This window comes from Colletotrichum paranaense (genome assembly GCF_030867605.1).
Source record: "Colletotrichum paranaense strain IMI 384185 chromosome Unknown Scaffold_12.1, whole genome shotgun sequence".
Taxonomy (NCBI): domain Eukaryota; kingdom Fungi; phylum Ascomycota; class Sordariomycetes; order Glomerellales; family Glomerellaceae; genus Colletotrichum; species Colletotrichum paranaense.
In genome coordinates this window covers 1,070,685-1,094,239 of record NW_026848970.1, presented here as the reverse complement: position 1 = coordinate 1,094,239, position 23,555 = coordinate 1,070,685, and the positions used below count along the sequence as shown (strand labels likewise).

At 51.3% G+C, this 23,555-nt stretch overlaps 7 protein-coding genes across 7 annotated transcripts; 4 read left to right on the top strand and 3 right to left on the bottom strand.

Annotated features, from left to right (window-relative positions):
• Positions 1–2,957: 2,957 nt before the first annotated feature.
• CPAR01_13287 (glycosyl hydrolase family 7) lies at positions 2,958–4,269 on the top strand (the record flags this gene model as incomplete). The annotated part of the gene is made up of 2 exons (XM_060497541.1): positions 2,958–3,563; positions 3,619–4,269. The coding sequence occupies 2 exons, from the start codon at positions 2,958–2,960 to the stop codon at positions 4,267–4,269; spliced, it is 1,257 nt and encodes a 418-aa protein (XP_060343934.1).
• A 170-nt stretch (positions 4,270–4,439) lies between these two features.
• CPAR01_13286 (GMC oxidoreductase) lies at positions 4,440–6,788 on the bottom strand (the record flags this gene model as incomplete). Its single annotated transcript, XM_060497540.1, has 5 exons — positions 4,440–4,638; positions 4,692–5,859; positions 5,912–6,330; positions 6,462–6,526; positions 6,651–6,788. 5 exons carry the CDS (start codon positions 6,786–6,788, stop codon positions 4,440–4,442), a joined length of 1,989 nt encoding a protein of 662 aa, XP_060343933.1.
• A 1,192-nt stretch (positions 6,789–7,980) lies between these two features.
• CPAR01_13285 (uncharacterized protein) lies at positions 7,981–9,322 on the top strand (the record flags this gene model as incomplete). The annotated part of the gene is made up of 3 exons (XM_060497539.1): positions 7,981–8,153; positions 8,532–8,660; positions 8,749–9,322. 3 exons carry the CDS (start codon positions 7,981–7,983, stop codon positions 9,320–9,322), a joined length of 876 nt encoding a protein of 291 aa, XP_060343932.1.
• Positions 9,323–9,651: 329 nt separating this feature from the next.
• Positions 9,652–11,550, bottom strand: CPAR01_13284 (uncharacterized protein; the record flags this gene model as incomplete). Its single annotated transcript, XM_060497538.1, has 6 exons — positions 9,652–9,757; positions 9,818–10,084; positions 10,136–10,445; positions 10,500–11,153; positions 11,219–11,376; positions 11,450–11,550. The coding sequence occupies 6 exons, from the start codon at positions 11,548–11,550 to the stop codon at positions 9,652–9,654; spliced, it is 1,596 nt and encodes a 531-aa protein (XP_060343931.1).
• A 5,510-nt stretch (positions 11,551–17,060) lies between these two features.
• Positions 17,061–19,106, top strand: CPAR01_13283 (uncharacterized protein; the record flags this gene model as incomplete). Its single annotated transcript, XM_060497537.1, has 1 exon — positions 17,061–19,106. The coding sequence occupies one exon, from the start codon at positions 17,061–17,063 to the stop codon at positions 19,104–19,106; it is 2,046 nt and encodes a 681-aa protein (XP_060343930.1).
• A 378-nt stretch (positions 19,107–19,484) lies between these two features.
• CPAR01_13282 (uncharacterized protein) lies at positions 19,485–19,817 on the bottom strand (the record flags this gene model as incomplete). The annotated part of the gene is made up of 2 exons (XM_060497536.1): positions 19,485–19,628; positions 19,695–19,817. The coding sequence occupies 2 exons, from the start codon at positions 19,815–19,817 to the stop codon at positions 19,485–19,487; spliced, it is 267 nt and encodes an 88-aa protein (XP_060343929.1).
• An 895-nt stretch (positions 19,818–20,712) lies between these two features.
• Positions 20,713–23,130, top strand: CPAR01_13281 (uncharacterized protein; the record flags this gene model as incomplete). Its single annotated transcript, XM_060497535.1, has 6 exons — positions 20,713–21,114; positions 21,181–21,918; positions 21,975–22,192; positions 22,243–22,439; positions 22,494–22,879; positions 22,936–23,130. The coding sequence occupies 6 exons, from the start codon at positions 20,713–20,715 to the stop codon at positions 23,128–23,130; spliced, it is 2,136 nt and encodes a 711-aa protein (XP_060343928.1).
• Between the last annotated feature and the right edge of the window lie 425 nt (positions 23,131–23,555).

Below are 23,555 nucleotides of genomic sequence, written 5' to 3'. Positions count from 1 at the left end.
GAGGTTGTCAGGAGGCTATCACGTGGGATCTGCCAAGCGGCAGAGATTCAGCCGCACTTTTCAGCTGCGACTTGATGATTGCCAACCTAGGCTAAGTGCCCTAAATTATGATTCCTTGGGTAACATTGCCGAACCATCGCTGCGATGGACATTGTCAACTTCACTCAGCTTGGTTATCCTTGTGAAAAGTACTTCATGCAGAAGGAGATTCGGATACTATGTGGATTCTGAGTGCATTTGCGAGCATTCGTCCCCATGAATATAGCAGCAAGTTGGCAACATCAACTTTCTTGCGGAAGTCTCGATGACGACAGCAAAAGCAAAGTTCGCAAGTAAAACCTCGGATCTCTTGGAAATCGATGGCTTGGAGAAGCCTAGTTGCTCCTTCAAAAGTGCAAGTGACTAGAAACTTCCGGGCGAGACGGGAAAAAGACGTAAAGGCATCGGACACGGGCGTCTAGAAATCATCAATGGGACATGGAGTACTCAGTTTGAATGCACATAAATCCGCTTCTCTTGCAATTGTTTTAGTCGCTTCAGCAGAAATATAGCGATGCAGGGGAGGAAACACTGAAGTTTGTGTCCTCGACACCAAGAGTGGAATGTAAACATCTGCTCAACCTGATCGGCTATTGACAAGTCAACGATGAGGTGGTCCACGAACAAGAACCAAGGCTTAAACCGAACTAAATTGGTATAGTTGTTCAGGATATTGAACGCAGGTGCGGCATTGTGTAGGATTTTTGACTTGCTTGAATAGCCAATACTACCATGTCTGTACGGAGGTGGGTAGGCGTGGTCCCCTTATCTATCATACATGTTGGTTGTCTCTACCCCTGTTCAACTACTATAACGTCGTATTTCGATAAATAGAAGTGCTATACATACTCAGCTATTTGAGAGTCGTGTTGTTCTACCTTACGCAACAGCAATCGAGCACGATAATTGGCACCTGAGGTCCTACATCAAGAGCTGAACTTGAATGGATCTGGCCGAACTCGCTAAACTTCGTGGCCGTATGCACACCTCTCATACTTTGGAAGTCTTCCAAACAACCGAGCACCTTGAAATTGTGAATGACCCTATCAGGAGACGATTGCTACGCGTTTCTGGCCGGCTTCAGAAGAAAACTGAGAGAAGTCCTACTGCAAGAAACTCGAATTAGTTTTCCTTGACTTCAGACGAATTAAGCATGCCTACGCATGCATGTGAAGATCCAAGAGCCTCGAAACGAAACGCCACCAGGTTTGATACCTGTTTCTCAATGGCGAAGCTATTGTCTGACTCATGGCGTCACAGCGGCTTGACATTTTTTTCACAGAATTGATCAATTCTCGTGTTGGTGCTTTCAGCCTTCTTCGTCTGCTCAAAATCGAGAAGATTGTCGACGCATGTACATCAGCACTTTCTTATGCTCGCCAGGTTCCAGATATCACTCTAGTCACAGAATTATACCACTTCGCTTTGACACGCGGAGATAGACAAAAGCACCTCGGAGCTGCCGTGACTAGCAAAGTCCGCTTATAATGCGGGCCCCACAGCTTCAACGGGGACTTAGGAGCGCGAGTGTGACAAACCCCTGGCCCTACCTTACCAATGACTTACACGTAATTTATCCGCAAGCCAAGAAACTCAGTTTCCATCAGCAATGCTAAGTCAGGACATCCAGTTGATCCGAGTTCGCCGCGAACACCGGGGCAGAAGCCAGATCCGCACCCAAGCCGGGAGCTAGGGTCAGTTCTGAGCAGGCGTGCCGCGTAGATCAAGAAGTGAAGGCTATCGTGCAGAGAACTTTAAGCGTAAGATTACTTACCTAAATGGCGAATCTTTGAGCTTGTATGATGGATCCTCGTGATAGAGTAGGAGCCATGGAAGAAGATGCAATATATTGGATCTCTACAGGTGATCAAAGATAATAGGGACGGACGCCACAGTTGGATATGCCCGCGTATGTCAGTCATGTTATACACTCGAGTAGATGTAAAGTTGGCAGCATCGACTCTCACGTACCGAGTATTCGGGCTCGCTGCGAGCGATTCGGTGCAACGCCCGAACTAAGGTCTCCTGTCTGGAAGTTATTACTCTGCTACATGGGACGGAGATTGGGTAGTTGACTTGACACCTACCTGAGCTTTGAGCGATGTAGCCGTCGGCGAGTGTGGGATGCGTGGATAGTTGTCAACGACTAGATTAAATCTGATTCGTGTATATAATGCCGCTAGAGTAGGTGACCCTCTGAGGCGATGCATCGTTAACGATAGAGTTTTGCGAAACCCTTTTTCTGTTACAGGAGGAAAGTTTAAATCGCGCTTGTTCGGTAAACTGTGGGATGGAAACACCAATTTGGGACAATTGGGAGCGATAGACACGGATTCATCCGTAGAAATATTGGCTCTCATCCCACTTTGCCGAAATAAAGGCCGGGCAGTCCCTGACAACCTTTCGGGTATCATGGCCCCCAAGTGCCCAATGCTCCATCCTCGACCGTTCGGTCCTTTCTTATTCTCCAATGTCCGCCATTCTTGTCGTTGTCCCCAAAGTTTCCTCCTGCACATGTCCTACTTGAGCCGCCTCTGATAGATAGATTAGATTGAGGCTACTGCCCGCAATTGCTGTCACACCCAAAGCCCCTTGCATATAGTCACAGTGGCCCCTTTAGCCCCTGAGGCAATCAACCAGTGAACCCCGAAAGCTTGTCGGAATACTCCAGATGGATCCTCATGGGGTCTCCGAACCCAATTTGACGGGTTGAAACAGTTTGATGATTTTAGAGTCTGTTCGGTTTCGAATGGGACGGTCATGCTGTTCATCAAAAGTATATAGCTCGACGTTGCTGCCGCTGGAGACTTCAGACGATTCTAGTTCGGCACAAGCTTCGCTTCTCTCAACTTCAAGTCACTCCTTTTTGACCTTCTTCGCACTTTGTTGACCAACTCAGCATCTGCACTTTGCCCGTCATGGCGCTTTCCATTCTTTCCGCTACTCTTCTTCTCGCCAGCCTCGTCTCCGGTCAGGCGCCTGGCAATTCTACTGATGAACACCCCAAGATCGAGACCTTCCGCTGCACCGTCAAGGATGGTTGCCAGAAGAAGACCAACTACCTCGTCGTCGACTCAAGTCAGCATCAAATCAAGACTTCGAGCGGCGTGAGCTGCCTTACCGGCAACAACCCGCCCAACTCCACTGCCTGTACCACTCCCGAGGAGTGCGCGACCAACTGCCACATCCAGGGTATCGCCGACTACAGCACCAAGGGTGTCACTACCCACGGCACGGACATTCGTCTGACCATGTTCAATGCCGACAAGCAGAAAGTCTCTCCCCGCATCTACCTGTTGGAAGAGAACAAGCAGCGCTACGAAATGATCCAGCTCACGGGATCTGAGTTCAGCTTCGACGTCGACATGGTCAACTTGCCCTGCGGTATGAACAGCGCGCTGTACCTGTCCGAGATGCTTCCGGACGGTGGCAAGAACACAAGCTCCTTGAACAAACTTGGTCCCGCGTGGGGCACCGGCTACTGCGATGCGCAGTGCTTCAAGACGTCGTTCATCAACGGAGTTGTGAGTCCCCTCTGTCTCCCTGCCCGACACTGTGCATTACTAACACGAGAATCAGGGCAACTTTGACCAAAAGGGCTCTTGCTGCAACGAACTTGACATTTGGGAGGCCAACTCTCGTGCAACTCACATCGCGCCTCACCCTTGCAGCCAGCCCGGCCTTTACAAGTGCACCGGCGAGGAGTGCGAGAAGGCTGGCGTCTGCGATAAGTCCGGCTGCGCCTGGAACGCCAACCGCGTGAATGTGACCGACTTCTACGGCCGCGGTGCCGACTACAAGGTCGACACTACCCGCAAGTTCACTGTCGTCACGCAGTTCCCCGCCCAGAACGGCAAGCTCAAGGAGCTCCGCCGCATGTACGTCCAGGACGGCAAGGTCATCCAGAACAACGTTGTCAACATCGAGGGACCCCCGAAGATCAACTTCATGAACGACGAGTACTGCCAGGCCACTGGTGCCTCCGACTTCATGCGTTTGGGTGCTATGGAGGTCATGGGCGGTGCCATGTCGCGTGGTATGGTTCTGGCCATGAGCTTGTGGTGGGATGACTCGACCTTCATGTCGTGGCTTGACCAGGGCAACAACGGCCCTTGCAACGCTACTGAGGGTAACCCCTCGGTTATCACCTCGATCGTGGCCAACCCTGAGGTGACGTTCAGCAACATCCGCTTTGGAGAGTTGAACTCGACGATGAACATGAGGCTTTAGGCTACATGTTACTACCACATTAATTGAATAACTAGCCTCCTGAACCTTTTTTTACATTATCTTGATGATCTATAGTGAAATAGCCTGAGAACTGAGTGAGATTAATGCCGAAGCATAGGGGACTTTCGAAATTTCTCATATTATACCTCCGTCTCATTGACGCGATAGGCTTAGCACTTCTTCATCGTTGACTCAATGATCTCAGCAGCTTGCTCTGCTAGAGCGTAGACAGCCACTTGTAGGTTGGCCGAAACGGAGACAGGAAACACTGAAGTATCAACAACACGAAGACCCGAAACCCCAATCACGCGCAAGTCTGTATCCACAACAGTACCCATGGAGGCTGTGCCTGCAGGATGGTAGCATCCCCTGTGATATGTGTTAGAAGAAGTTGTCTTCATCCGCAGGAAGGCGTCACTTACCCTGCCATCTCGCGCACCCGGGCATCGATCTGCTCGTCTGTGGAGTTCAGTGTCAACGGCTCTGCCGCCAGCTCGCCCGCCACCACCTCTCTTCCCATGATAGTTTCATCAGAAGTCAGCAACTTGATGTTGCGTCTGATGGTCTCCCTAGCAGCATAGCGGTCGACATTAGTACCCAAGAAGTTGGGATCGATGAGTGGTGCATCCTTGATATCGGAGGATCGGATAGTGATAGAACCTCGGGCAGAGTTGATAAAGACAACCGAAATCATCAAGATGGCTGAACCATCCGCGGAAACCCCCGAGTACTGAAGCAAGTGTGATGAATGAGCGCGATCTTGCTTCAGCAACGGATGTACAGCGGGATCCGGGACCGATCCCTCGTCTTCGGCAATGGCAATAGCTAGACCTTCTTTCTCGAGAGAAGTGACCGTCATGAAATCGATGAAAGCCCCTAGTGCGTATTGAGACTGGCTGAAAACGGGATTGCCGGACTCCTTGGCGTATCCTGCTGATGCGTTCTTCAATTGCCAGATCGTAGGGATCAGAACGTGATCGTGGAAGTTCCGGCCAATCGCTGGTTGATCCAGAAGAACGGGGAGACCAAACTTCTCCAAGGCATCCGCGGGACCGATGCCTGAAAGCATCAGGATCTGCGGCGTGCGGTACGCGCCAGCAGACAGAATGGTCTCTCGTCCCAAAAGATCGGTCCCGTTCTCAAGCCTAATTCCGCGAGCGACGAGATGACCATCCTTTGGATGCTTCTCCACCAGGACTTTGGCGACCAAGCTATCGGTCAGAACCGTGATACCTTTGAGGGAGTAAACGAGCGAAGCAAGTTGGCGTTTTCCTTGGTTCCTGTTCTCCTGAAGGTCTGCAACACCAAAATTGTTCCCGGCATTGTTGTCCAGTTGAGGGAGTGCATCGATTCCAAGCACTTTCCAGGACTCGAGTAGGGGTTCGCGGAGAGGGAAAACGCGGCCGGTGGATTCTGGTGACTGAACCTTGACAGGGCCAGTATGCCCGTGAGAAAGGGGGTTGGTAAAGTTGTCAAAAAGCGACTCAGTCTTCTTCATGTACGGAAGTTGACCTTCGTAACTCCAACTTTGGTCGCCAACTCTCTCGGCCCAGATGTCATAGTCAACCTTGTGACCGCGGGCCCAGGCAGCTTCTTAGTCGTTAGATGACGCATGCCAATTCTGCAAAACAGTTAAGCTTACCTCCATTAATAATGCTACCACCTCCGAGGCCCTTACCGACAGGCGATACAATCTCCCGGTTGTCAAGATGGGTTTGTGGAACAGAGAAGAACCCCCAGTCGTATTCACCACCGATGGCATTGTTCATGTCAATCCATTCGATGTTCTCGACGGCATGGGTGTTGGTGCTAGCTTCAACGAGCAGGATTCTGAGGGTTGGGTCCTGTTGAAGCAACCTGTTTGATACCACGGAACCGGCGATGCCGCCTCCGACTACAATACAGTCCCAAAGAGTCATCTTGCTCGCTTTGTATCTTGAGTCGCAAAGAATCAGACTGAAAATGAGAGAAATAAAAGACGTGCAGTCATTCGCGGGGCGACGTGGGTAGGACTGGGCGGGAACATGATTAATAAATGTTGGTAATGCCTTGGAGCTGATACTGGATGACAACGTGTTATCGCTGGCGAGATTTTAACCCAGCCTTGTATCTCGGTCCGGCTCCTAACCTTGGTTCACGACAGAACACTGGATACCAAATTTCAGGGCACATATCGAAAATTCCGCACGTACGAGGCCCGCTGAGACTTGGTCTTTTCGCGCAGGGGCAATGGGCGGGCCGGCTTGATGCATGTGCTCTGCTGTTGGTACATTCAGGCTGGCTGTTGGACATCACAGCGGATTTTTGCCACCATGTAAACTATGGAAACAAGGTTCCACTATCCTGCATTATGAAGCAAAATATGCACGGCGGTTGAATACCACATTAGTTTGAAGAATCTGAAGCTCGGGACACGCAGCTTCGTCTTCGCCGGCGATGATTGCAAGCATATCTCCAATCGGAGTGCCTGTCAGGCACGGAACAACGGACTTCTTCCGCTGATAGAATCTAGCAAACATGGTCAGGATCCAATGTGGCAGAACCCCGTGTGTTTATTCAATAGCCGCGTTTCGCAGCAAACTGTTCCGAATTGTTGTTGGTGAAAAGTTTCTGGCGGAAGCCCTTGGCATCCCCTTATTGCCCATATCGTAACCTGGCATCAGGTACGGAGTAGCCCATCAGCGTCCGTGAGAATACATAGTACATGAAGCTGTGCCTCTTCCTTTGAGTGTATTACAAGATACTAGACAAGGGGAAATGTTTGCTTCAGTTTGCAACTTGCCGTAATGGGTAAGGTCCAGGTGTCTACACTATGCGGTTGGTTCAAGGTTGCATTCGGATTCGTAAAATGTGGAACCATAACCTCCTACCGACAGGGGCTTGAGCGAGGTTTCCAGGATATTTCACTTGGTTTTGTTGGTAAACTGCGTTGGTTGCGTGATGTGGTGATTCTGTCGCAAGGGACCGATGAACGATCCATGGAAGAGGGTTCGCTTCGAGATAATGACTGAATCTTTTCGATGTGAAAAGAAATTTGTCTTGGCAACCTCGGTTCGAGGCCGCAAGGTAGAGAATGGAACGAAAGGATCAGAGGCCCCTCCAAGAACAACAAAGTCCAGCAGTAGATCTCGCTGGATCATCTCCATGTACCCGGAGCGGTCCTTTCTCATTTTCGTCACTTGATGGGTATCTATATTCCAACATGGACGCGGTTTTGCCCATCTTCTTCGAACTCCGAGAGGAGTCTCCGACCCTGATCACAGACAGGTATCCGCCATTAACCCGCGATGGAGCCTCACTGGTTTTGACAGCGTGCATCATGATGGTGCTGACAACGCTATGGACGATCATGAGGTTCATTTCTCGTCGCATAACGGGAATACCTTTCCATATGGAAGATTACCTCTATTTCTCTGGGCAGGTATGTCACCGGCAAGAATGACTATATCTTTGGGCAAGAGCTCACCCTACAGCTTCTCTACTACGGTGTTGCAACGTGCTTTATTCTAGGTGGGAAAGCTAATCTTGTCATCCAACTCGAAAGATAAAGCGGCTAATGCATTTGTGATTAGGGGTTATCCTCGGCGGTGCTGGCCATGACGTTGGCGTTCTGGATCCGAACCTTCACGTTTCGCACTTCGTCAAAATCTTTCTGGCAGCACAGGTTATGTATCTTGTATCATGATAGCACTCGCGACTGTTTGGATCATCATGCGCATTATGTCAAAATACATTGTTGGCGCGGCCTACCTTGTTGAGGATTATTTCTACGTTCTTGGCCAGGTGAGCTGCTTTGAAAGCTTCGGCCTATGCTGGTCCACAGTTGGCTTGTTCCCGGCTCTTCTAGCTTTTATTCTACGGCGCCGCGACCTCTTGCATTCTCTGTAAGTAAAATGCTAGACCAAGGACCACCAATCAAGGCATCACAAGACTGTGGCGTTACTGACAGGCAATCTTTACTCAGCGGTCGTTGTTGAAGGCGCAGGATACAATATTTCCGATCTTGAACACAATATCCACGTAAACTGCTTTTACAAGACATTTCTGGCCGCACAAGTCACATACGCCGGCGGACTGTAAGCTATCAAACTGAGCATAATTCTGTTAACTCAACGCATATTCTCGGATTTTGGTCGCTGGTTTCGGATTTGGTGTTGGGTTGCAATAGGGCTCTCCATTGTTGGGGGACTTTATACAGGCCTCGTTGGATTGATAATTGCAAAGACCAAGCCAGATAACCAAGGTAGTAAGCTCTTATTTAGTCTGGTGCCTATCTTCGACATTATCACCGATATCATCACTGTCGTTCCTCCTATGAAGGTTTTCAGCACCTTGCAACTGTCGAAACCACACCAAATCGCTCTCTACCTTATCTTTGGTGTGGGTATCATGTGAGTGGTGTTCTGTCGAGATTTCAAGTCAATACTCTTGATGTCTCTACTCCGAAGACAACGATACTGATGCAACAACTGAATATAGCACCATCCCGTTCTCTGATGTCCGTTTATATCATACGCTTACCGTCGACTACGGGAACATCACGAAGAGTTTCGCTTCTGCACCTTATAGTGCTGTGCTCCAGAACGGCATTGCAGTCACGGTGGCATCGAGTCCCATTCTTCGACCCATATTCGATCGCACGATAGCTCGGTGGCTCAATTTATCAATACGAGGCAACGGGAGGACTGTTGCGACGGAGCCTATAAGGACAATAAGGACACTAAGAGGCCCCGCAACCACACGTAACCGTCCTGATGCGCGCACGACTCTTAGTCGGAGCGATGGTTTCAAGCAAATGACAGACAACAGCGATGCGGATGACAGCCTTAGCTGGGAAATGGAAGGCCTTGGGACCTTACGGCGGAAAAGCGACCAGGCGCAAATCTCGGCTTATGCAGAAGCGCAAGCACCTGATTGTGTCAGTCCTCTCTCACGGGGCGGAGGGATTTCTGTTACACAAACATTTACGATAGAGTCTCATGTGACCCGGCTGCCATCGTTTTCGGGCTTTGTCTCCACAGATAGTCAGCTCAGCAAGGCCGACGTAGCTTAGCATAATCAGGGGTGCTGGTGTTTATCATGACAGAAAACCAAAGAGTCTTTCAAATCTGAACATCTGATACACGGTTACGACATGGAGAATGTGGCGGCTCATGTTCATTTTGCTTGAAATGGTTTGAGTCGAGAGGAATATGAGTCTCTGGACTGAGAGGTATCTATGAGGGAAAAAGGGCAGTGTAACCTTCCTCCATGAGACTAATTCAAGGACCACATTCGACAGCAAAACCTCTGGCAGAGGCCTGTCGCAACTGTTCCAAGTGCTTCACCGCCGACCTCAAGTAACGTTTTTGACCAGGTCTCAAGGCTTCTGCCAACCAAGCATCAAGCTCTACCCGCCTCGTCAACTTCTCTTACATCTTGTTCTACGCTCTTCGCGTCATCGGATCTTAGAGCTGGAGCTTGGGCCCGACGATCACCTTCATAGCCGCTAAACAGGATTGTTAGTGCCGGAATAGGCTGATATGAGGAGTTACTTCGATGAACTTACAATAAAACATCCATCTGGTCGATTGTGACACCCTTCGTTTCGGGCAGAAAGAAGAATGCCCAGATGGTAGCTGTGAGCATCCAGCATGCGAAAAAGAACCAAACGCCATAGTCGAGACTACTGAAGATGTACGGAAGAGCTTTTGTGATAATGAACTGGATCAGCCACTGGGTGAAAGCGGCAAAGGTTCCAGTCAAATTGCGGAGAGCACCGGGAAAGATCTCTGCGGAGACGATCCATGGGATACCATTTAAACCGAAAGACCAGCTGTACTAGTCAGCATTACTGTTCTCTATCATTTGCAAGCAAGCAACCCACAATACTGAGTAGATCATGATGGCGGCGGTAGCGGCGCGGCCGCCAGCTTCCGTCGAGGCGGAAAGCTTTCCCCCGGCGACGATAATGGGTGCCGGATTGCCGACCTTGACGTAGGCACCGACGAACCATAAACAGAGAGAACAGGCCAGAGATGAAATGATCGTCGGTCTCCGTCTCCCCCAAATATCGATAAGTGCACCGTAAAAGATGATGGAAGCGACGGCCTTGACCAGACCATAGATGCCCGTGTATAGGGCCACATCACTGATGCCAATGGAACCGAAGAGCATGGGAGAGTAGTAGTTAATAGCTAAGGTATGGATCGTTAGCAGTGGGCTCCATCAGATGATAGTGACAAACTCACCCGCGGCACCGGACATGTTCTGCAAAGCAAACGCGCAGAAGACAAGGAGCAAACGGTTCCACATTCCTTTTCGCGAAAGTTCATGCAGCGATCCTCGGATGTAGGCGTAGAACCCGCCGCCGTAAGTCGCCGCAACCGAGGCTTCCTCAGCAAGTCTGGTGCGGATCATTTCCACTTCCTCTTGCATGTATTGATGGTCGATCGGCAAGTGTCGCAAAGCAACAAGGTTCCTATTCGCCTCCTCTTCGCGCCCCTTGCGGTAAAGCCACAAGGGCGACTCATGAAGCAGAAATCCTCCGATCAATAAAGCTCCAGAGGGAATGAGCTGAACAGCCATCGGCACGCGCCACGATGCTGAGCTTGTGGCACTCATGTTTTGATTGATGCCATAGTTGATCCAGAAGCCGATCAAAGATCCTGTCTGGTACGTGACCTCAAAAAGACCTGTAAGAATACCTCGGATTGAAGGGACCGATAGCTCGGCGATGTAGGAAGGTACCGTGGCTGTGATCACACCACAGCCCCAGCCGGTGAGTGCTCTGCCAGCATACATGTATGCGAGGTCGTTCGTGGCAGCGACCATGGGGATAGCACCAGCAAGAAACACAATGTTGCTAATGATGAGTGCCCATTTGCGACCAACATACTCCGTGACTATGGATGACAGGCATTAGCTTCAGCGATGGAGTCTAACGTTTACGGGGGCTATAAGGGCATACTGAAGAAACACATAAGCGCGCCCCCTAATGCGCCGGCTTGGAAGGCTGAAGTAATATTGGAAGATATCTCCTTGGATGTCAACGATGTGATGCCGAATTCATAGACGAAGCTCTTGCGCGCAATGGTTGTTCCAATGAAAGCGGAGTCATATCCGAAGCTGTCCAAGCCGAATTAGCACATTCTCTGAGGGGCCGCCTAGAGTTAGACCGGAGAATGAAGCAGGGACGAACAGCAAAGAGCCCATTGCAATGATGAAAGACTCTGTATAGAGACGCCAATTGTACACCTCCTTCGGCGTTGGTCGATCCTCGACCGCACGAAATCCACCCATCTTCGCTGCTTGATAACACTTCGGGATCTTGGTTCCACTCTCGGTTGTAGTTGAAAGAAGGTTGCGCGCGCCTAGACCGGGCGAATGAGCATAAGGATTGCGGTCAAGACTGACGGAGTTTGAGAGAGCGGCGGCGGTGCTACCAGACTATGCAGCTCATGGCTGTTGTACACTACATAAGAGAGAGGAAACAAAAGAGAGTCTCCATGAGGAGCGAGTTTCATCCTCGATTTCCGCACTTATCCCCGCAAAGATCTTCCACCGTCCCACACTCGGATCATGGGGGCGGGGTGAAATCTGGGGAATGGCGCGCGCTAGCTTTGGTTGACACTAGAAGAATCGGAGCTCGCTGGGGGTTTTGGTAGCAGGTTTACATCCTTCGCCCTCATTGACCCGAACACCGACAAATTTCCTAGGCATGGTTGCACCAATTAGACCATTCAAGGGGGGCCGACACGCCGATCTGACCCGAAGGACAGGGGAAGTCGTGAGGGCGGGCACGTCAATTGGAGAAGACTGGCAAGCGACGGTGGGGTTGTTGGAGTTGAGTTGTATTCATATTGGATAGCAGCGGCCCCTTCACTTCTTCAAAGACAAGGGCAGGAAACGCATTGATGCAAGGAAAGAAATCCTGAGGCGGTGAGAAGAGCCCTTAAGCCCTCAGCTAGTAGGAGATTCGACATGTGGAATGACAGTGTTACCAGCAAGTTCCCAAAATCATTGCATAGCCACAGCGAATGATTGCCAGGGCATGAAACATAACCCTCATCGGCTTCTACTTACAAATGTCAGCCGCACTTTAGTTCTCGTAAAGGAAGTCTCCAAAAGGTATCATGCATACATGCTCAGCACTGTTAAGCCTTTGACATTGTGCGCGAACCATAGACGAGAGTTCCTGTCAACAAGATTGTTGTACAGATGAATACATCCAGATCCTCCAGATAACAGTCAATGTGGATCCACACGGCTCAATTTATGAACACGCGGCCAGACTCTAGACCCCTAAGAGATTTCCCAAATTACCTAGCTAATACCTTGTTGTACAAAAACGGTACCGTAATTGCCAGCCAGCAATCACGCCTTATCTACCAAATACCGAATATGTTTTGAACTGATCAAACCTCCTCTGCACGCGTTTCCTCGATACCTCCCTCCACACCACCTCCGCGATGTTTCATTTCCTTCAAGATGTGTCCAGCGATGTATCGCGTCCTCCTCCATTCTCTCCCTCTATCTCTTGCTTCTCTACTGGATTCTCCAAAGCCTCGAAGCCACGCAAAGATCCGACGCTAAGTAACAAGCGCAAGTGCTAACATAAGATGACAGTGAAAGGCCAGTATCGCAAAGCATCGGACCAGCTTGTGGACGTGTCTTAAGACAAGCCAGAACCCTTGGGATGGGAGCTTGATGGGAGCTCGCTGAGAAGTGGAACGAGTTGCTTAGCTTTACTTGGAAACCTTGCCGCTTTCTGAAAGGGCCGGACCATCAGGCTTCAGCTTCGGAATCTTGGGAATTGCTGTGAGTCGACATAAAGAGCAAAAGGGATGAACGGGACTGCTACGGCGACCGTAGTGACCACTGTAGAATGCCGCATGTAAGCGCCAATATGTAAACTATGGGCCTCAAGGGTTTCCATTCATGTTATAATTGTCAATGAAGGGATATTTAAAATAGGAAGAACAAAAAAAGCAGGCATAAACGAGGCCAAAAGGAGAACGATGACGTGGTCATAGCAGTGAACACAGTGACTAAACACATGTATTTTGGGCCTCGAAAGCATTTGCCTCTTTGGTTTCGAGGTCTATGAGATCCTCAAGTCAGAAAAAACAGTTAGGATGCAGAGGTACCCAACCGTTTGGAAGTCAGCAAAGGCCTGTGTTTCTTGCATGACAATGTACCCTCTCTTTTCCGTTTTCATCCATTTGCTTGACATAGGCAATCCATCTCTGCACGGCGCAATCAGACTTGGCTCGGAATGTCCAATATCCGTCTTTTTTGGTATCCGCAAGAAACTTTTTTATTCTTCGATGATGCGACTGAAGGATTCCAGAACGAGCTTCTTTTAACCAAAATGATTGCCGAGGATGTTGAGCTCATTTGGAAGATGTTTGATCTCCCGCAATAGCTCCAGTCGAACTCGAGGGATGTGTTGCATGAGTCCTCCTATAAGACTCTTTGGTGTCTGTCCTGTGATGATATTCAAAGGATTTGGTAAGATAATCAAGCATCTCTCCATCTCTTTTTTGCGTCTTTCTCATCCTTTCCCTGTCGCCTCTGTTCACTTCTCTCGACTTTCGACTTCGTGGAAACCATCGAGTGTCGTTCCTTCTTTCTCATCGCCAGCGTCTTTTCTTGACTTCCTAGGCCTCATTTACAGTTTCGGGCACAAAGTCGCCTTGGGTCTGCAATATGAGCGCAGTCGAAATTGTGCCTACCTCAACGCTCGATTGATGCGTCTTATGTTCACTTTCTGTTTACTCTGTCAGGACCGATCTCTCACCTAAAATTCCAACGATTGATTCGAGTTATTCCTTGACCCGCTCTGGCGGTTTCATCTCCTGCTGCTTCTTTTTTTCTTTGTCTACTAGCGAATGGACTCTTTTGTCTCCTTCATTTTCGCCCTGTTGCCAAATTCATTAAAGCAACGAATCTCTCCGTATGTTTCTTGCCAATCAGCCGACGGACGAGAAATGGACCTGAAAGTCAATGTAGTTGATTGAGTAGTCAAATGTTTCCGGGTGGTGTATCTTTCAGATTTTCATTCGATCTTACTGGAGTCCAATCTCAGGCATCGAGCCATGATCACCTCTGTGAGGTCAAAGGCAGAATCAACAGGACCTCTTTCCTTTTCCGTGAGACGCATAATCATGCTCTCAAGAACTTTACCTGTATCCGGAATTCCATTGTCTCGTGGAAACCCTTTCGAGTTGTTCCATGCCGATGAGAAATTGGTGACGATTACTATTTTTGTGAACACCACCGTAAGTATCAAGCCTGGCATTCCTCTATGCCAAGTTCTTACTGTGGTTCAAGACAAAGATCCATAACTGTTCAATCATCGTTGAAGATAAGGGAGGCTTGAGGCAAAAGCCTCTGCACAGTCTACACTGGTGATCCTCCCCAATCTCGGAATCCGTATCTCTTGAGTGTATTGAGGTTGAACGAAGCTACAAGTTTCCTCATGACGCAAAGCTCATGCGGAACCATCTCAGGATGCTATGGTAACTTGAGAGTACTTAGTAGTGATCAAGATAGGTCTTCATCTACTACTCTATGTAAATCCACGAGAATCCAAGTCATGTAAAAACTCGGAATAATCATTAGTGAAACTCAAGTTGAATGGTCTTCCGGTCAAAGCTGCTGTATCTCTCAAAGCAGGAATTTTCCAACTCTGAGCAAAAGTATACTGCTATGTTCTCGTATAAGTACGCTGACTCTTTGCATTCGGGCGCTTATCAATTTTGGGTAGTAGTACAGTTATCTCATCACGGGCCTGTACTTGACATTTCCTCGGACCATATGATCCTATTAAGTCGAGAGTTCATTTACGTAATCCACGCAGTCTGGTGGTATTGTTTGTGAGGTATGTGTTCTGCGAACACGTCTCTAAAATCGCTCGAATTGAGCAGAATTTTCGCATATCTTGTTCCGTTTTCCGGCTTGTCTAAGCTTCGCGTAGAATGCCAGTAAAGACAGCCCGCACTTTGGCCTTCAATCGGCCTCTGGCGTAGCGCACTGTAGCTGGGTTTCCCTGGGCTACAGCGTCCGGGCCGTCCGGTGGCTGACGGTGTTGCCCCGCTCTTGAGTTGGACTGTGGCCGAAGAGAAGCATTTGCTCAGATCAGTCTGTCAAAGACCAATTTGAACATCTTCCAACGAGATGTAGGCTGAAGTACTGGTGGAGACATCGACGGAATGAACAGATGGAGGTGCATCTGCTTCGACTGCGAAGCTGCTTTGACCGACTGCGGCTCGGCGTCGGATGGAATGTCTTTTCGTCAAGATGTCCGGTCTGTCGGCAACTGTAAGCCCCACTAGTCGGCCGTTTTCCGAGCTAGATGGCACCATCTTTAGAATTCAGCGAGAATAGGCAATGCGATTGACCTCTCAGAAGCTCTCCCAAGTCCAAATTTCGTTCTAGAAGAAATCTTACGTTGCTCATGACCCCAAATGACTCTGTCATTCCACTTTGTTTCCCCACAATACCTCCGCAAAGTCATCTCACATCCTCCACAGAAAGTCTATTGGCCCCCATTGACCTCCGTCATGGTTCATGGGAGACTCATCCGAACTCACAAAAGGAGAGGAAAGCTTTGACCGGAAGAGACAAACACCTAGACGAATGGGTATGCGATCTTACGGAGTACGTAAGGCGAAGTTGACAAGGTCACCAATGACAAGAAGTGACAGAACTACTGGAGACCTGCGCTTGAAAGAACCAAAAGAAGACCATGTCCCAGCATCTCCAGATCGGGGAAACCCATCATCCTGTGGTTTGCGGGGCACAGCTGGCGATACTCTCGGCCATTAAACCTTGTCCCTCCCTCCGCACCCATGGAATGGTAACAGCGAGCAAAGTGCCGTCGTAATTACCATCTTCCCCACGGCATCATGCGCCAATTCGATGATCTCTGCCCAGTGGCCCTCGCTTGCCACGCTTTTTCTGCCTCTGGTATCCAGCTCCAAGAGAGACACTGCATGCTGCATTACGACGCTGATGCTGCCGCTGCGAGCTTGTCGGACCGCTCAACCACTCGGATGGCGAGTCGATGCAACAAATCGAGACCGGCGGCTATCTCCAAGCGTTGAACCATGCACACGAGCCCCAGTCGCTGACAGTTTTGGGCTTAACACCAAGAGCTTTGCAATAGCTTACATGTAGCTGCGTCTGCGGCCCAGGCCGTTCTGTTACTCTCTTCTTCTCTTCATCAAGAAAAGCACACAATGAGTTTCAGCGAGCAATACCGCGGGCGAACCCCCGCGCCTCCGCAACTCCCGCATTTTCCCTCTTGCTACTTGAAGGCCAATCTGCCACTAAACCCACCAATGCTGGGGTCAGTAGCGTGACCTGATTCCAAAAGTTGCAAATTACCTTAGACCACCGGCATGGCCGCCCCGCGTTTACTCCAGTCTTTCCCCAATTTCTAGGATTGCCTACCTAAATTCTTTCGTTTCCCACGCAAGGCTTGACCGAACCCCCGTGGGGCCAAGACCAGTGGTTGGGTTTCTTTTCGGCCCGTAAAGACAGTCCAAGAAACTCTCTCTGTTAGTTGCTTCTTGATTTTTTTGCTCTATGTACTCTCGTAACCATCATCGTCATGATCCGTCTCCGCCGAGCCTCAGTAGAACCGCACGCCCAGGGATCATGACTCCTTACCCTTGGTCCGTCTGCGGAGCTGTTTCCTTGGCTCTGCCCTGGCTGACGTCGTATCGAGAGCTCCGAATGACAGCTTCCCCGGTCCAGTCGGATCGTCGTCCTGGCGTGCGCAGCACGCGCAGCCGATATATAAGATGAACGCCTTGAGGGCCTGCGTTCGTGAGATTCTGGAGGTCAAGCGGCGCGTCTACCAATACTATCCATCGCAGCACAGCATGTCAGTCCTCAAGGGTGGTGCCGTCTTCACGGCCATCGCCTCCCTCGCCGCCGTCGCGGTCCCGGCTTCATCTGCCAGCGTCCCGACCATCACTCCCGAGTACCTCGCAACCGCTGGCAACAACTCCCTCTTCACCCGCTGGAGGCCTCGCTCTCACTACCTCGCGCCGCACAGCTGGCTCAACGACCCTTGCGGTGCCGTCTACGACCCGGCCACGGAGACATACCACTTGCACTACCAGTTCCACCCCAACCACGTCAACTGGGGAAACATCTCATGGGGCCATGCTGTCTCCAAGGATCTTTTCCACTGGACCGATGTCCGCGACTGGCAAAATGACTCTTCAGTGTCGCTCGCCTCTGGCAAGTACGCTTCCGGCCCTCTCTCACAGTTCACCGGCACCACGCAGCCCGTCAACATTGAGGGCGCCAGCGATGGCACACTCCTGACTTTCGGCACCGGTATTCACTACCTGCCCACGAACTGGAAGCAGCCGTACATTACCGGCACGGAAGTGCAGGCCATGTACACCTCCTCCGATGGAGGTTCCACCTGGGACGAAGTCGGCACCGTTCTCTCTGGACCTCCCGAGGGCTGGAACGTCACCGGCTGGAGAGATCCCAGCTTCTTCCCCTCTACGGAGCTCGACAGCCTCCTCCAGGTCAGCGAGCCCCATTACTACATGGTTCTCGGCTCCGGCCTCAAGACCGGCGATGTCCCTGCCCAGCTCCCCGGCGCCGCCCGCCCCGGTTTCATCGGACCCCGTATCCCGCTTTACTCTGCGCCCTCCTCCAACCTGACCCAGTGGACCTTCCTCGGCGCTCTTTGGGAGCCCGCCGCGAACTCGTCCCTCGGTGCCCCTGACATCACCGGATCCTACGGCTACAACTTTGAAGTCAGCAGCTTCTTCGACCTCCCCGTCGGCGACTCGGACGAGAAGGCCTGGTTCGTCACCATGGGCGCTGAGGGCGGCAACACAACCCAGCACTGGAAGGAGCAGTGGGCTTTGTGGAACCGCGGAGACGTCGCCCGCCGCGACAACGGCTCCGTCGAGTTCACGCCCATCGCCGGTGCCGCCCTGGACTGGGGTATTTCCTACGCCCAGGCCACCTGGAAGGACACCCGTAACGCCGACCGACGCGTCATGTGGGGATGGGCCAACGACGATATCCTCGGCGACTACGGCTACAACACTTCCAAGCAGATGGGCTACCAGGGTTCTATGAACCTCCCCGTGGAGCTCTACATCAAGGAGACCAAGGGCGTCCAGAACTGCGGCACCCAGCAGGACGGAAGCACCTGCATCGAGAGCTGCAACGGCCACACCGCGCAGACCCTCGGCATGCGCCCCCTCCCCGATGTCCTCGAGCTCCTCCGCGAGGGCGCGCAGACCAACGAGTTCGAGATCGGCCAGCTCACCGACACCACCAAGACTGCCTCCGCTGACCTCGGCACGTCCTACGAGCTGACTGCCACCCTCAGCGACTTCAGCGGCTCCGCGGGTATCATCCTCGCCCAGAGCCCCGACTCCGCTGAGTACACCACCATCAACTTCGACGTTGAGGCCTCAGAGATCAGCGTCATCCGCACCCACAGCAGTCTGCTGCCCAACTTTAACAACGCCACCTTTGTCGGCCACTTTGAGCCCTACCAGATCCACGAGAAGGGCGCCAACGCGACCGTCACGGAGGAGCTCAACTTCCACGTCGTGCTAGACAACTCTCTGCTCGAGATCTGGGTCAACGAGCGCTTCGCGCTAACGGCGCGCATTTACCCCTCGCGCAACGACAGCACGGGCTTGACCTTCTTCGCTGCCGAGGGCGGCAAGGCTACCTGGAAGGACGTCAAGGTCTGGACTGGCCTTGCGCAGGCGTGGCCTGAGAGGCCAGAGGATTCCAGCGTTCCCTTGGTATGGGATACCGCTGAGCAGACGAACAATTACACTTGGTGGGCCGGATACTAGGTGGAATATTAGTCCATAGACCTAGAAGTGATGAACACTAGATGATGATTTTACGCATGATTACAGTATAGAGTAATACCTATTACCAAAAGTAAAAGTTTTGATATAACACTCACGATTCCTTGCCTCTCACTGCCTGCATTATGAGATCAGTGATATGTTCATGAATATTCTTCCGGTGATAGAGAGCCTTATGCTCATCTGAACGCAGGATTTCGGTAGCTCAATGGTCATACAGCTGTCTTGAGCTCACAACGCACAATTTGAGCCATCTCAGACGCGAAACTAATAACAGACGATTGTCACCGACATCAAAAACACGAAAATGAAAGGGACGAGACTCGAACTCGCGCGGGTTGCCCCACCAGGAAACAGATGTTAAGCTGACCTTAACCTGGCGCCATAACCAACTCGGCCACCCTTCCGATGGTGATCCTTGGATATCCGTGGATCGGTGTGGTTGACGTCGGGGGCGCGGGTGAGGGAAAATAAAGCCCTAGAGTGGAGCATCGTGAGATTTTTCTTCAGGTGAAAACTTTCCGGAGCGGAGTCCGGCTTCGTGGGATGTGGGGATGACGCCGTTGCCACTAAGCTAGGACCCGATTCACGGAAGGACGGCAGTGGCTTTGGGGCTACGGGTATTGCGAGAAGATGAAACTGAAGGTATTCGTCGTGGTTCGTAGGCCCAGTCCAGCCTAGATCAGCTGGCATGAGCTAGGTGAGTGCTTAGCTGAGTAATGATTTGGGGAGCCTGTACTAGCCGACGTCAGACCTGACATCGGAATCGCTTCTTAATGTGGATGGGCTGGGGTGGTCAATTTTAATGGGGAGAGAATCACTCAGCAGCAGAGAAGCGACGAGCAAGAACTCAGTGAGATTTTCTTGACCATTATGGGATTTTGGCTCATAGTAAAGCGAGATGGTCCTCCTTCAACTATCCGCACGCGGCTCAAATCCTCGACTTCAATTACCTCAGGTTCAGGCCATGTTGAGTGGTGTTCCCCAGCAGAGTAATCCAGACCCAAAACAACACTAGGTAAACAGGATATTGGCTGAGCCAATGATCGCAATCCATCGAGTTAAGGATCGAATGGTCCGGATCGCCCTCCCTCCCTTCAAAATGTGGCTACACGAGCTCGGAGCTGTCAAAACGGCAGGCCAAGCAGAAGATACCACCCAATCATCCGGTAAACAGGTGTCATTGCTTCCCGTCTTGCTGCACATCTAAGCACTCTAAGTCGGCTCATCCATGGATTTGTTCACCCATGCGGAGATCTTCCGTGTGCACTGGTGGCTAACGATCGCGATCATCGCCTTGGAGCACCCAATTTGGTGCTGCGCGGCCCGTGACGTCATGCATACCTACCCAAATACGGTAAGTACCTAGCTCGAGCAGATACGCGCTTGACGTCGGCGGCGGCTGCATTCCAGCTGTTTGCTCGTGCATGATTTCTCCCCAAATCGTGATTTTCAGCTGTCTCAGCTTCGTAGCCCCATACGAGCCGATGAACCTCGAGACGACTTCAAAGATTGGAGGTCCCCCGCATCGCAGTCGAACGTCCATCCCATCGCTTCTTTCCGCCCACGAACAGGAACGACAGCAACCATGTTCAAGGGTAAACCTAGCGACATCGACGACATGGATTCACACGCACCGCCTCCACCTCCGCCTGCCACAGCACCTCCGCCTCCGCCTGTTGCTCCAGAACCCGGTGTAGACACCCCGGCGAGCCAATCTAGCTATGGATACTCCAGCCAGTCGACGATGGGACAGGAACCCGAGATAGTAGAGGGACACGAGGAGGAGAGACCAACAGACAGCCATCACCTGGCAGACATGGCTGCCAAGGAGAAGCCGATCGAGGAGAAGGGGCACGCCGAGCTTGACCACAATCATGTTGAAGTGAAGAACTTGGGATGGAACAACCCGCCCAGCAAGGTTGCGCAGCCCATGGTTGGCGGTCTGAGCAACGAGGATCTCTGGATATTGGTTCGACGATTTGACAAGGTAGAGCGAGCTGAACGAACTCTATGCTGAATTATGCCATCCGAAGGGATACTGATACTTTTCTAGCAAATTTTCCATGTCAAGTCGATTCCCGAGCCACCGGTGAGCTTGCCATTCCAACTTGCCGCGTATCAGCAGCTAAATGTAGATGGGCAGCTTGCAAACCTGGACATGAACATCGCCGACGAGGAGGAGTTCTCGCCTGATAAACTCCGCGCCCATGTCGAGCGCTTGTACATGACTGTTGTTGTTGGCTTATTCTCCTTCTGGAAGCATATTGTCCGTCTTCGTTCATGGCGCGAATACAAGCGCACCTCACTCTTCCTCGCAGTCTACTCCATCGCCTGGATCTTCGATTACGTCGTCCCCGTCTTCGCCAGCTTCCTCATCGTACTCATCCTCGTCCCGCAATCGCGAGACTTTTGTTTCCCTCCCGCCCCCGCTTCCCTCATCGACAGCAAGACCGGCGGCGTCAAGAAACCCGCATCCGGCGTCCTCGCGTCCGATGACTCGATTACCGGCGCACCCGAGAAGCACGCAGGAGAGGCTGTGGAACAGGAGGCGTCGAGCTTCGTGAACAGCATCTCATCGCTGATCATCAGCACGGCGGCGGGAAAACATCCTCAAGGCGATCCCCACGAAGACTCTTCTGTCCCCGACCCTACTAACATGACCCAAGATGTCGTCAATGCCAAGGATAAGACGGACGGCAAGGAACCCACTTCCCACCACGACAAGACCAAGAAGCCTGTTCACGAGTCCGTTTGGGTCAAGGCTAGGCCTGTGATGCATGGCATCGCCGACGTGAGTACTCCGACCCGTAAGCCACTTGTTCATGTAATTGACGACATAATGAACAGTTCGTCGATACCTGGGAGCGTTTCGGAAACGCCCTGAGCCCAACTCCACCATTTCCTCAGCAGAGACCCCGTCTTGTCCTTGCTAGCGTTATCTTGCCACTGCTACTCGTCTCCTTGTTCACAACCTCGTACATGGTGGTCAAGGGCACCGGGTTTGTGGTTGGATTCACCATCTTTGGAGACCCCATCATCCAAAGAGGCCTGGTGTTTATCAACCGGTCAGTTTTTCTTTCAACGTTGATTACTCGCGTGTCTAAAGTATGTCCAGCACCTACCCTCAATGGCAGAAGTATGTTGAATTGCGAAACACCATTCTCAAGGGCATTCCCACCAATGCTCAAGTCACCATCACGCTCCTACGTATCGGCGAGCGGAATAAAGCCCCGCTTCCACCTCCGCCAAAGTCCGACGTACCGCCACCTGATGAACCTCATGCAACCGCTGGCCAGGACCTGGAGCATCTCGGTGAGTAACCCAGGATTTCAAAATATTGCTAAGCACTGTCTCATAACTCACCAGGCGTAGATCAAGCAGAAATAGACGAAGCCATTCAGCCCGACGAGGCAGCTTTGGCGCCAGCTGAATCGGAAACGGCAGAGCACAAGCAGAAGAAGGGCCATCGTATCATAAACTTCATCAAGAGCACCGCCAAGGGCGGCATCAACACCACTCTCGCAGCGGACAAGGTAAAGGCCAAGGTCGGCGCTAAACACGCAAAGGACAGGCTGGGCGTAGTCAAGAAGACGCCTGATCCCGAGAAGGGTCCCGTCCGCTTCCCCGCGCGCTGGAAGGGCAAGAGAGGTCATGCTTATATCACGACTACAGCCACGACTCCCGCGCTCAGTTGGACGACGGAGTCAGATGACTTGAGTCCGACGTGGACTGTCACAATTGGTGATATTGAGGTGAGAACTTTCGGCACTGTCTCTCCAAATACCATGACTGACATGTACTCCGCTAGCAAATTCGCAAAGTTGGCGGACTTGGCTGGAAGTCCAAGATCTTTGTCGGCTGGGCTACCGATCGTGAGATTGCAGACGGCCTGATTGTGACGGATAGCATGGGCAAGGAGTACCATCTTACTGCCATCATTTCGAGAGACGAGCTCTTCAATCGTCTCGTGGCCTTGGGGTCGCAGATGTGGGAGGCCTGGTAATGAGGTTATGACATTTATGAAAAGGGAAAAGGACTGTAACATATACACGGCGTTCCAGAGATATTGATCATGCGGGTGGGATACAGCATACGAATTCCAAGAGCTGTACAGTAAACGGATACGTCATAGCAATCACGAGTCATCAATACGAACTCTTCAGAATTACGAGTCTATTTCTTGGCCTTCGGTAACTCTTCACCGTCCGCCACCCAAATGATTCGGTTTTTCTGTCATGTCTTTGAGCTAACAGAAACAGCAGGTGGCTCCAAAATCCTACACAAATGAATAACGTCTATGTAACAGTTTATCCAGGCCTCGTATCATGATTCAGGGTCTTGTCGGACCTGCCTCGCTCTGCAACATTTAGTTAATGAAATCTTGACATGACTGTATCGTGTAAACACCTCCCTGCATCCTCTGTCTAC